Source organism: Taurulus bubalis, assembly GCF_910589615.1.
Source record: "Taurulus bubalis genome assembly, chromosome: 18".
NCBI lineage: Eukaryota > Metazoa > Chordata > Actinopteri > Perciformes > Cottidae > Taurulus > Taurulus bubalis.
In genome coordinates, this window is record NC_136606.1 from 8044004 (window position 1) to 8058755 (window position 14752).

Genomic DNA, 14752 nt, shown 5'->3' on the forward strand with positions numbered 1-14752 from the left:
AACCATGAATCAAACATCAAAGTTAAACTGTCTAACTTCGTCTTTATCTTTTCATTTCATCTTCATATATTTTAGCAGCCTAGTAAATATCAAATCTAATAAAATACTTCATTAGTCTCAACAGTTTATATCACTCATAAGTACACAGCATTTCCTCTCATCCACTAATGTACCTATAGTTAGGAAGTCTCTTCTGTTTCGCTTGTAATTGTAAGGAATAATAATAATAATAATAATAATAATAAAGGCAAAGCTCATGCTGTAGTGGGTGATCATATTTATGGAAGCTGCTTGCTAACAGACTCCAGTGTTCCTCGATGGTTCATTAATGCTTCTTTTACAGCCTGCTGCACTCAGCGCAGAAAAGCATTTCGAGCACTCTCTCGTTTTCTTTTCTGACAACTCTAAATGAAATTATATTGGAATATTGTTGATTCCACTTTGTGGCTTCATGCTGGGTCTACACAGAAATTAGATTGTAATGAGGTATGAAATGTAGAGTTAGGTTTCAAGAATTGGACAGGCAATTATCTTTTTTTTTCTTCTTCAAGATGTTGCCACTTTATTTTTGGATAAACCTCTGCACAAATAAAAGGGAGAACATTTATTTCCCTTCTTTTTCTGGTTTGCGCTTCTGACAGACATCAACATGCAGTAATTACAGCATGCATGACCGTTTTTCTTTCTCACTAACCATCCATCTCTGATCTGTCGAGCAGAGGTTGATCTCCCCCCAGTGGTGCAAATGAGAACAGCACGCACAAAACTCACTTATAAAGAATCTTATTCCCACACACAGAACTTTAAAGTCAACTTGGGATTAGACAGGGACATATAACTGTGATGTGTACTGTATATAGATGGATGTAGTTTCACATTTTCTGACCCTATCACAACATCAGAAGACACATAAAAATAGAAAACCTAATCACTCCAGATAATCTCCTCTGCAAAGCGAAAGCCACGACCACCAGTGACTCCTCTGTATTGATTTAGCCTCTCCTCGGGCCAGACTGTGGCAGGCTGTGTGTTGACACATCTAAAGACTGCTCCTTCCAAACTCCTACGTACCTTTTCTCTGTGAGAGGACCCCGTGGCCTGCAGCCTGGGGAGAAGAGAGGAATATAAAAACACCAGGTCCATGGGGCAAACATCAATCAGCCCCCTTTTGCGCTCCTTGGGGAGTGGGATTCACAAATAAATGCACATACACACACACAAAGCTGAGAGGCAGCATGACTCAAAAGCTTTATTTTTAAGACACACCTGGCTGGATCGATGCCGGGTATGCATGCTCTCCCAGTTGAAAGCTCTGGGAGCGGCTCACCTTCACCTCCAGTCTGTGGCCAAACACATCCAGGGCAGGGTCAGGAGAGAGGGAGGAAGGTGCCAATCATCCTGAAATGGCATTCCTGAGCTGTTACACACTTGTCCGCACACTAAAACTTTCCTCCCTTCCTTCTCTCCCTTGCATCCTTCCCTCTTCCTCCTCCTCAGGAGCAGTTTGAGTTTGCGCTGACAGCCGTGGCAGAGGAGGTGAACGCCATCCTGAAAGCGCTTCCTCAGTGAAGGCATCACATCCCCCACCTTCTTCTCGCTCGCCGAGCACCAGTTTCCTCTGCCCACTCAAGACTGACATCTCTCTCTGCCCTCCCCTTCTCCTCGCTCTGTTTCTCTCTTCTGCCTCCTCTTCACCTCTATATATACTGTATGCTTATGAATGTCGTGCCAGATATCTCACCTGGATCCATATTCGCAAAATCTCGTCTCAGAGTACGACTGTCGATCTGGGATCTGCGTCAGACCAGCGGGGAATGATCTGATGTGGTAACTCAGATCAGCTCTCCTACTGTGAGACTCATTGTCGATATGAAGCCCGGTCCTCCATAACAGTGATGTTGTTCCTGAACATGCCGTTCTAGTGCCACTGACGAGCTGTCAACGTGATGTCAAGTGAAGATTTTTGTTCCAAAATAAGCTATCTGCCGTTGGGGGAACTAACACAGACGCCTAGAAGCTTAGACTATTGGCACATTTAAAACAAACTGTAATAGGGGGGCAACTAACCATCAATTATCAATTAATATGCAGATTATTTCGATGTATTTTCGAAATTGTTAGAATAAGTGAAAAAAAAGTGGCATTATTAATGTCTTCAATTTGCTCATCATGTCTTACTTACAGTCTAAGATACTCAATGTACTGTCATACATGACATAGAAAAATACTAACTTGTTACTCTTGAGAAGCTGAAACAAAGGAATGTTTGGCATTTTTGCCGAAAAGATGAATTGATCATCAAAATGGTTGCCAAAAAGAAATGTTGTCAATAGACTAGTCATTGCAGCTCTCAACTTTAGTTGAGTAATAATAATATGTAAAGTTTATGAAGTTCCTGCCTAATATTGTACAGATTATATCCCCTAAATGAATCGGTGTATTAACGCATATAGCGTTTTGAAAATAACATTGTTTCTTCTCCTCTGTGATCTGAATCAACCCACTATATATATATATATATATATATATATATGCTCAGCATCACGTGTACAGATGTTGAAGTGTGTGTGTGTGTGTGTATTGTTGTATTTTGGGTCCAGACATCTGCTCTGATTCTTAAAAAGCCTCACAGATCATGATTCTTGATATATTCTTAACATATCAGGTGTTTTTTATTCCTCATTGCATATATTTTAGACATTGTTACATTAACATCTCTGTTAATATTAAATGTAATACAAATATACCAACTGAGATAGTCCCTATAGAGTAGAGATAGTAATAATAGAATATATATGTAAGCAGAACTTATATTGGGATTGTTGCTATTTTCTTTGTTCCTCCATCACTGGTTTATTGTAATATTTTGTGCAACATGACAGATTATTCCCTCTATGTATAGTCAATGAATGACTTTATGAATACCTATATAGTGCTATCTGAAATGTATACTGAGAGCCTCAATGAGAACTATATATTTTGTGTGAAAAGTAACATTCAGATTGATAATAAATCAGAACAGATTATACTGATTTGCTGTGTTGGTATTTCATATTATTTCTGATACACTCTCTCACTCTCACTCTCACACACACACACACACACACACACACACACACACACACACACACACACACACACACACACACACACACACACAGGAGGGAGACGGTTGCTCTCACAGTGAGTGACATTTGATCGAATGGTCGCCTTAGTGAAGTCACAAAGAGAAGATGTATCGCGCTCCCTGAGGGTTTGTATCTGGCAGGTTTGTACAGATGAAATGTTTGGTTCACCAGCGGAGGAGGAAGTGACTGGGATTTGAAATGAAATCAGTCATGTATTTCATCCACTGAGGTTCTATTGCAGTATTATAGAGAAGAGAAAGCCCAGCGAGTCAAAAAGTCCAATTTCATTCATATTTACAGAAAGATGTAACTTTGATATCACTCTCTATGTCTATTGAGCATTATTAGCAGACTTATAATGCATTATAAGCAGACTTATATTATATAAATGTACATTATAATCTGCTCATATCACTGTATAATCATGTAGCACTCATACATATTCATAATGGTTTATAACAATAATCAGAATCAGAACCATTTATTTGCCAGGTATGTTACACATACAAGGAATTTGTCTTGGCAGGTGTTGCACACATTAGACAAACAACAACAATCAACAAGAAACATATTACATTTACAATAGAATATCAAATATAAAATTGAGTGCACAGACAAACAGATAACAGTACTGTAAACCTGTGTACTAACATATAACATATATACATATCGTGTATAACATATTATACAGTATTTTATAATGACTCATATGGTCAAATATCACAACACTTCATCATTGCTGGTCACTCACTGACATTTTCTTTTTGCAAGGATCATAATATATTATTATTATTCCCGTAGTGGTAATCTTTTAGTTTCATTACAAGTATGTTGATGAGGCATTATCGGCAATATCTCAGTGAGTGCCCAGCAATTATGAATTATTGGGATACTCAACCTTATTGGGCACTATGAAATGCTTTGTAGTGTGTTATAATTATTGTTATAAAGCATTATGATTACTTATGAATGCTTAAAACTATAATTATACAGTGCTTTAAAAGTATTTAACTAAATTATAAGTATGTTTATAATGGAGTTGCTCAGTTGTCCGATTACTTTATATCATGATAATACAGTCAGTATTAATTCTACTTGTAGTCACGTGTCATTTTGATAACGTGCGCTCAACTTCTTTGTGATCGGTCACCGCTGAGTCATAAACCAGCGTTGACAAGTTGTTCAAAATACCTTGACTTGTGTTGTGACACTTCCCATCACCAACTTGGAGTAACAAACATTAGTTAGTCATTAATAATGAATAATGGGTCTCACGTTATGGTAATAGATTATCAAATAATGAATGCTAAAATGTTATTCATACATTTTCTTCATAATAATCCGAATAATCAAGTGATGATCCAAAGATCAAATGTGATGCTAAAGAGGAAGGCGCAGGAGCCGATCTGAATGTTCTTATTAATGGTTCATAACTGATCTATAGAACATTATTACATGATTTATTAGCCATTCATAAAGTCATTACTCACAACTTATAAACCCTTCATAAAGGGTGCCTTATTAGAAAGTATAACACAAGTATTGGAGTTAATCGAGCATCTGTAACTGAAGTAAATAAACTGTAAAATGAATGAATTTGACACCAGAGAACTACAAACCCATAAATATGTGTAGTTTATATAAAGAATATATCATTTCCTACCTTTCAACAATGTGTGTGTGCCTCATGTGTGAATGCATATTCGTGTGTGTGTGTGTGTGTGTGTGTGTGTGTGTGTGTGTGTGTGCGCACGCGCGCTACCCGTTGACATGTCCCTCCCTCCCCTGACAGTTCTAATAGCGAGGAATGAGGATTCATGCACTTCCTGAGGCCTCATTTGCATCTGATCTGCTGATGAGCTGCCACCGCTAACCAGCAACACCAAACCAAAGCCCTATTAATATTCACCCATTCAGGTTGTAAAGCACACAAACCTAATCAGCTTAGAAATGACTGTATGGAAACCATAATTACGCATGTTTAATTGCTTATCATCTGATGGGTACAAGTTTATTAGAAAATGTATTCATGGTAATTGCTTCCTGAGGTATCTGGTGTGCTACAATACCATGTGATATCCTGTCAGCTCCCATTCGGGAGGATTAATGCGTTCTGAAAAAGTCACAAAATTAGATACTGTGTATTGCCTCTTTGGTTGCTTGGTTTAACTCAAAGTGATTTTTAATTTAGGGATTTCTAAATTACAGCTTAAGCTTGGATAAGTCTTTGCAGTGAGATCCGTCAAAATCAGCATATCTCGCTCGTGTTGTTAAGGAGTGCTGGCATATCACAGAGATATAAATGACTGTAAAGCAGGCAGATGCCTTTCTAACATTGATGCCATGAGAAAATACTCACAAACCTGCCCAGAACCATGGAGACAAAATGTCTACCACCGAATAGAAAAGCTGTAAAATCAGGGGGAAAACGCAAAAGTGAAAAGTCATAGGCGTGAAATGAGGAAACACATCTTATGAGGGAGAATTTGGACGTGAAGCCATCTCAAAGCCCACGAATCCTTTCGGTCCTGAAACAAGCAGATTAAAACACAAAGTGCTCTCAGGTCTCTCAGTCGGGCCTCCGCACCGCCAAGAACGTCAAGTGGGCCTTTTCAGCCACGGACCTCAGTGAGTCTCACAGCTCCTGCCCACCCTTTGATGATGTCTCTGTGGTTTATTGTAATGACTGTTGGCTCTCAGTCCTGCGAACACACTTGAAAATTCATGCAGTCTTATCAGGAAATTCGCCGGATAACTCTTTCTTTCATCAGAGCAGTGATTCAGAACCCGGGGTGCTTGTACCCCAGGGCGAGAAGCAGCTCAGCTAAAAACTTCACATGTTTAGAGATGAAACATATTCGTGTTCAGGAGGAAAAAAAAATATATAAAAAGTATTACAATATAGTGTTTATGTTTAGAATGTTTAGAACAAAGTCCTCTGATCTCCATTTAATAATGTTCTGCATTTCAAATAACAAACAACATCAGGACATTTGGCCTCGTGCTCAATCCATTGCTCACCTTTCTGTCTGCAGAAAGGAGTTAACAAGTCTACAATCAATATTTTATTATATATCAACAATTCTACATAACTGATAAACTATGATAAAAGTGGTTGCAGACTGCAGTTTACAAGTTTGCCATAAAAGTTGATAATATGTAGTATGAGTATATGTTATAATAGCCATATATGTGCTACAAGTCTTATGAAGGGTTACAATGAGTCAGTAGACTGATCTCAGATCAGCTAATAGGAGATTATGGGGGCACATTGGGAAAATAAAAGGTGCCACTGCATTAGATATACTTCAGCTGGTTGCAGCAAAAGCCGACTACAGCGGAATGCTGTTATTAATATTTGGTCAAATAGCCTCGTAGCTGAAACATCCCCCCTGTGGAAAAGTCAACAAAAACAATCGATTTTCCTTATTAAACCACGTCCCATTGAATTATCGGGGATAACTTGACCATTGTTTTAATATGATCTACTTGGTTGCTTGAAAAATCATTGCTGAGTACATAAAAACAACGCAGCTACTCAACTTTTCGAGTCGTTTTTTTGGTTTTGTTTTAGAGCCAAGTCCGAGGGGTTCTTTGAGCTTTTTGCAATCAAGAAAAAAGAGAAGAAAAAAACACCTGCGGAACGTTTGAAGGATAACACACAACATGCTGTCAAACATGTCATTTCCCCGTGGAGTGGTTGGGAGATCCCAGAGTGTTTGCTTGTTGGAAAAACTGTCTGGGATGCTATCCAGGATTTCCCAAAGAGAAAAGCCTTGTTTTTCTTTGCTGGTGTTGTTGGGAGAGAATGGAGAGCAGATTGCAGAGGCTGTGCCTCTCATGTCCGTCCAAGGCCTTGATACCTTTGATCTTCTTAAGAAACAAGCAAGCTTTTAAACTTGGCACTCCCGGCTAGTGTCTCTCTTCTTCTTCTGTCTCTTGTTTGTCAAAACACTGATCCTGAGAAAATTGATCTTGCCTGAATGGTTACGTACACTCGTGCATTCAATGATTTGGAGATGTGGACTCCCACCACGTTGTCAAAAGTAGCTACGATAAAACCACATAACTTACAATGTGTAGTTTTGGGATAAATCTTTCCAAAAGCTTGCATTTTTCTTATCTTTTTTACAAACAACCAAACAGTGTTTGTCAGCTGTTTCAAGCATCCATTTTTGCCTCTCCAAGTTTCATAAAGGACCGAACAAAGATTAAAACTACACTGAAGCAATTTTAAGAAAAGAGAGATTCCAGGTAAAATTATTTCTCCTGGTTGCATCAAATGTCTGTTGATTTAGAACTTTGCTTGGTTATAAGTGTTTACTAAATAGAGTTTACTAAATTAAAATGGTTTGCACTACATAACTTCTACGAGATTAGTTGATACTTAATATTACACCCAAACACTGCCTGTTAGTTCTGTTAGCTAACTGAACTAAATAAACTGAGAGAGCTAGCTTGCTTTCTAAATTAGCTAGCGGTACAAATATGGAATATCAAGCCTAAAACTTTATGAAAATACTGATTAAAACTGAATAAACTAGGATGTTGTTGTGGATTGCAGCACCCATCCTCCGTTTCCCACAAAGGTGAAAACTGTTTACTTTTACCATTGTTTACACTGTTAGCTTCTAGCCGCCCACTTAGCCGTCGCCATGTTGAGAGCTGTTAAGAAGCAATAGGAATGCTCCCAATCTCATAAAAATCTTCTTACATTAAATTTCACAATATTTCAAATGACATAACACTATGCAAATAACATTATACTAAATTGGTTGGTTAACTTTCATTAGTTTAATCCCTCTTGCTCATAACTATCTCTCCATGTTTCCATATATGAATACAGCAAATCAAACCTATATGTACAAAGATTAGTTAGTTGTTATTGATGGAAGTTACACTACACCTTATAATGTGACACTGACTTCTCAAACACCTTTTTATTTTTTTTATTCAAACCAGATGTTTATAGCTAGTAAACAAGATTACTCTAGTGCAATTTAAATTACATAGATATACTATGGATAAGTTGTGAAACTATCTAGTATTAATAAATACCTGCGCGTTGCTAAGAACACACAAACTTAAAGTAAGATGTACAAAGCTGATGAAGGCCGATCCAGGTGTAAAACTATAGGGTTAAACGCAAAAATGGATGTTGGATCCTTAATGGGATTCAAGGTCCAGTCATGATAGTTGATTGGTTTGGTAAAAGGTTTTGGGATGTTAGCAACTGAAGAGGACGAGTTGCAGCTCGGGTAAAAACATCTGGCTGAACAGAAAAGGCAAAGCCTTCAATCAGGAAGCACATCTCCTCTCATTGCACCCTTTGCTTCCTCCTCTCTGGTTATTAATGGGCTCACAGCAGCCACAATGACATTTTACACTGTTTCATCCCTGTCCCATCATGCATCTGGGGATACCCTGGCATTTGGCGGGGGTGTTTTCATCAGTGTCTGTGGTGGTTGCTGACCAGCGCAACTTCAATCCTGCTCACTGTCACTCATCATAAGTGAGTTTATCAACACACATCTAATCGCCACACTCCACAGGGACCTTAACCATTTGCATACTAAGATTGGTTTCTTTTGCTCGACTGAGAACGCGCCTTCTTTGCATAATTATTAATGATAAAGAGACGGTGAACAAATGTGTCAGAAGGTATTAGCATCACGTATACAACTAGATTCTAAAGGATCCGTTTAGTCACGTGCCGGGAGGAAAGAGGAGGGCAAAGGGTAGGAAAAGGAGACTGTCAAGGGATGCACTTTTGCAGGCAGGGAAGTGGGTTAATCAAAAGGCCAGCGATGCAACATACAGAGAAGTGGGATTTTTCATTTTGTACTGTTTAAAATCATTGTTTGACCAGGAAGCACCGTTGAGATTAAGGGTGTCTGTTGAAAAGAATTAAAGCTGAAAAACAAAACAAAGTAGCAGACAGAAATGTGAAATAAATGAAGAAAAAAATCACAACAGCGATCAAAGGACTCAAGTCCAGTAGCAGAGATGAAGGATGAAATAGCCTAATATATAACATATAATCACATCAAAGAAAATATTGCTCCAGTGGCAAACAGCATGTTTACATACAGAAGAGCCACTCAGTATCTCTGCTGTGTGCCATTAAAGCAGCAGACCCTTATTGTCCGTCATCTGTTTTCTGTAATTACCACTTTTTTACACCGTCTTACCCTCTGTGGATAATGTTCAGCGTCTATACCAGAAGTGTTTCATATGAATAGTTTAACTGTTTGCCACTTTATATGAAACAGCTGCACTCTTTTTTACAGGACAGGAATAAATAAGTCATGCACACTACGGTTCAACTGGGGGTTGAAATGGCCTCCCCGTATTCTCCGCTAAACACAGGCCTGTATTCTGCACAGTATAATAGCATGATATTAAAAATGCCCACAGCGATTGTTAAGTCACGGCGCCATATTTGCACCAGGATGGATGACCTTTTGTGAATCATAATGAGGCTTTTTCATGAGTTTCAAAAGCAAAACATACTGTCGCATAATAACAGCTTTGGAAAAGTCACGATAGTTTTGAGGCGTTTGTGGGTAGCAGAAAATGTAATCATAGACAGTTATTAGCTTATTTTGTTCTTTTCTGACTGCAATTCAAATGATTACGTTTATCTTAAAATCACTGAGGTGGTATTGCGTGAATTGTAGTTTAAATTTCAGCTGCACGTATCTCCCCTTTCATGAGGTGTGAGACTGTCCGAATTTCACAAGTCACAGCAGTGAGAATAATCTCAGGGGTCAGGCGGGGTCGTTGCCAGTCTCCCTCTGGCTCTCCCTCAACAAATAACTGATAATGACCTTTGACCTCACTGTTTTAGCATGAGAATTGCTATCAGTATTCCATCCCCCCTCCCCCTATAGCAAACCTCAGGATCATTTGAAATGCCAGCCCTCGAAAACTAAACTTGATTTTTTTGTTTCTTTTTTTTAATGAACTCATCCAGAGGTGGGGGGTGGGTGTGTTTCGTTTTGGGAGGAGGAGGGTGGAGACGGGGGAGGCGAGTTTTGGGCTCATCTGCATCACAGATTAGGGTGCTTAGAGAAAAATCAACCATCCATGATTCATTACATGTTTCCTGCTGAGCCTCCTAGATGGCAACCGTCCTAGCAACAGGATCCTAGCAACAGCAACAACTCTCAGCCTATCAGAAACTTTGATGCCTGATCAAAATTTAGCCAATGAAGAGGGGAGGACATGCGGGAAATGTGATGACGCGTTTCCTCATGTTGTTTTTAGGGCTCTGAACTCTGTTCCTCTGCATGTGTGTCGGATTCTAATCTGATAATGGAATCTAATATCCATCTGTACATTCGCTGTAGTTCAAATGTATTTAAAGATCTCTTGTTGTGTTTTCTAAACACTTTTGCTTTGATGAAGAAAATTCAATGTGACATGGTTTGTAAATTTGTTTTTTTTCACCACAAACCTCTCAATTTTTTCAGTTTTTTTCAAGTACACATCTGACATTACAATGTATACTCACACAGAAAAAAAAAATATATATTCCATTTGAATAGTTTCTTAATTAAAATTGAAATACCTGAATTTATAACTCCCACTCTTGATATCAAAATAAACATTATTAAGAGACAAATAATGGTAAATATTGCTATCATGTATGGGTTTATATTTCTCTCTGCCTGTTATGAGCTGCATTTTGTCCAAACCTTAAATGTGTGCACATACTGTCGGCTATAATATGGGTAATACGGACATAACCTGACTCATGTAAAGAAATAAGATCTCAACTTTGTTCTACACTGCCTATTTATGCTCTTTATATACTCACGTTCGGGGGGAAAAAGTTGTTTATTCACAGGAGGAAAAAAAATAAAGAATATGAGATCTTTTCTCATAATTATGAGACTTGTTTCTTGTCATTGCGAGAAAGACTGGATTTAATTTTATGAATGTGATGCGCTTCTTTATGAAAGTAATTGGATTTGATTTGAAACATCTTTGGATTATGTTTTATTTAACTGTAGTCCAACAATGTGTCTCTTTTATATCCTCTTAACCAATGATAATACTTGCACATTGTGTCACTGAACTTCTCACTTTTTCTCAAGAAACACTTTGTATTTCATTGTAAATCTATTCCTCCGCAGCCTAAATACTACAAAACGATTACAGTGTTGATTTATAGCATATACTCCTCTCACATGTAAATTATCCAAAAGTGTGGGATGTTTGTTTGTCTGCTTCTCTGTAATCAGACTTCATTATTCAAGGAGCGCTTTGACCATCATTTTATGTCAGATAGGCCTGATCTTCACTTTCAAAGTGATGTGCTGTGTTCGTCCAAAGTGGTCTGATAATATTCAGTGTAATAATACATCACACTGATGTCCCTCCCTACTTAAGAGTAATCGTGTTCTTTCCACTGTGCAGGGTCCCTCTCTCCCTGCACAACCAGAAAATGAAGAAAACTACACACACACTGTTCAAAACGTCGATACAGTAAAGAGAACATGTCACTCTGGCCTGGATGGGACGAGTAAAGAGTGACACAAACGTCAAGATGAATGTCACTGAACTGAATAACTTTTTATTATTTGATAGTTCATATGCGTCAGACAAAGATGACAGAGTCTCCCCTAAAATCCAAATATCAACCACTTCATCTCCAGTCAATTAAGATGTATTTTCCTTATGCCACCATTTTCAGAAAGTCAGATATTTAACATGAACATTAACATGAAGTTGGTGGAGTATTCAAAGTAAAACTTGAAACCTCAAAGCTTATTAATTTATTACGCAAATAGCAACAGCAAGCTTCCTTTTAATGGCAGCAGTTATTTTAATGTGTTCAGAAGTATCACATATTACTGGTTCTAGTCAAGTAGAAATACTGTTCTTCACTTACTTTAAGGACAGGGCTGGTGATATTTTCAATACTTCTTATTGGCAATCTTACTTATTGTTTTTAAAAGGCCAAAACCAACAATAAATCAATGTCCATGTATCCAGAGACCGCTATATCTTATTCATCTGTGCCTTGGACCTCCATTGTGTCCAAAAACTAGTAAAAACACTCGAGTGATCCCCAATGTTGCACTGGGTGCCATGTTTGTTCATAATAATGAACACATGCACTGAGTCAACAGCACAATGACATAAATATGGACAAGACGATCAAATGTGTATTAATCCGCAGCAGAAAATAGTCCCCAACAAATGCACAATGTCCTCCCATTTGAGTCGTGTTTGCTAAAAACTCCAATGCCCAGTTGTTTTAGGATTTTCCGTCATCTTTTTTTTTTTTTACATAGATTCAACAAAAACTTTTTTAATAATTACTTCTTTAGTTGGAACAACAGGGCTTGATACTGAGAGACTCAGCCCTGCTCGACTTTATTATTTTTGCAACACCTTATTTTTTCTGTTCGTCTTCCACTGCGGATAGGACCTCCTCAGTGTTGTTGGAGCTTATTGTGATAGCGATGCCACGTAAAACCGCTGTGACATCATCTCAACGGGACACTCGCTGAATCCTTTCATTGGCAACCAAAGAGTAGCATTTGCAGTTATTATGTACGGCGTAGTGTATGGTGAAGTTTTGCAGGCCACATTTTATTAAAATCAATTAAATAAATAAAAAATCAACAGCAGCTTGGCTAGTTCCAAATTGCGAGCTTGTGCAGGATGTCTCGTGTTGCACTCGTAACGATTCTCTCCGACCAATCAGTGGTCTGCCCTGTATATACTGTATTATGAGGTATATATTTATCATTTCAGAGGCCATTCAAATGAATTCACACATTGTTTCCGTTCTCATTTCTTAATCTCACTGAATGTATGTTTTCTTACAAGAGTGTGCTGATTGCACACAGCGTGAGAGGACCATTTTTATCATTGAAGTGGTCTGTGGATTATTCATCTATATTTTTGTCTCACAGTTTGATTCCACACTTTTTTGGCAGAGGGCTCGGCTCAATCAGCAGACTGTTGTTTTACTTGTAGATTGTCTGCAGTGAAACACATCTAAGATTATATCTTTCCAAAATAACACCCAACATTTGAGAAAAGTGACTCGTCTTTGCTGGCTTGAAAGTATAAAAGCAAAACGAGCCGGTAAGATTTTGATTGTAATTTCTCATACGATGGCCTTGAGTGAAACGTGTGGAAATCCATCAAACAAGGACTGATAGAAGTGAAGCTAAAGAGGAGGAGAGGGTAGAGATGGCTGGGGGGGGTCACATACAGGGAAGTGACAGAACAATGTCATCACCAAACAGATGCTTTCACAAAGTCCCAGGGGAAACAAAAAGACAGATACATCAAAGACAACTGAAATGGAGAAAGGAGGTCCTCTGCAAAGAATATAAAAGGTATAGGTGAGTAATACTTGTGTTTAACAAACTATTTGTTTGTCTATTTACAAATATAACATTTAAGTTAGTGCAGATATTCATGATATGGTTAAAGGCGACGGACTTTGGTGAGCCACTGACTTTTCCTCTAGTGCCACCAGGAGGTTGACATCTAAACTATTGAATTTCCCACCTAACCTGTGCTTTGTGTTTAGGGCTACTCAGCAGCTCTTAGCATGCTAGGCAGCTAAACTAAAGATAGTGAGCATGGTAAACATTAACTCCTGATATCAACATGTGGAGGAAAAACTATTCCATGCCTGGAGAATATCATGGAGAAAAATAATTATATATATATATATATATATATATATATATATATATATATGTATATATATATATATATATATATATATATGTATATATATATATATATATATATATATATATATATATATACATATATATATATATATATATATATATATATATATATATATATATATATATATATAAAATTCTACAGGCACGCAATGGTAAAGCTCAGGCTTTTTGAAGACGCTGTGTTAAAATATGATTTTCTTATTTGACATTTAGCAAATCTGCCTTATACTGCTATGTAAAAAGCCATTAATGTAGTCGAGAGTGCAAATATCTCAGCTCCCTTCACTAGTTAACTAAAGAACACTTGCTATGATGTTTCCTCTCTCCTAATCTGCTGAGTGCACTCTTGAATAAATCACAGTCCAATTTAGCCGCACCTAAATCCCTGTCTGACAGCTGTTCCAAAATAAAGCACACCCAGTTGGGGGTTTTTTGGGTCTTGTTTTTACATAATTTCAATGCTGTTAGGTAGCCAAATAATTCTAAAAATTGTTTCATCTAGCTTCTTTAACCCAAGCATGTTTCTTTTATTCACTGAAAGTCTTAAGTCCTTGAGCACGACAGCAGCTCTCTAACCAATGGGATGAGTAGCAAATCCTTTCTGCAGGGACAACTGTTCCAAGATTATTTGATTGACAATTTCTGCACCAAACCAATTAGATGCTGCTGGGGAACTAAACACATCTGTGTTCCAGAGCTTGTTTGATTTAATTAAATCACAAATGTATTCATTGATTTAAACATTTGGTATGATGATCGATACATGTGTTGCCGTCATGAAGTCCTGTTTCAATGGCCGCAGTACTTTTTTTTATAACAATATTAATAAAGAGGCCATCCCTGTTGATCTGGCTGAACAATAAGACGCTTCTCTGCACGTCGAATAAAACATGC

General features: G+C 37.8%; 1 protein-coding gene across 1 annotated transcript in view; it reads left to right on the plus strand.

Annotated features, from left to right (window-relative positions):
• Positions 1-1569, plus strand: part of ptprn2 (protein tyrosine phosphatase receptor type N2) — a gene marked incomplete at both ends in the record, with an annotated part of 120837 nt that extends 119268 nt beyond the window's left edge. Inside the window, one exon of the mRNA XM_079234007.1 lies at positions 1498-1569. Coding sequence (XP_079090133.1) covers positions 1498-1569 — 72 coding nt within the window. The remainder of the gene's footprint in view (positions 1-1497) is intronic.
• Between the last annotated feature and the right edge of the window lie 13183 nt (positions 1570-14752).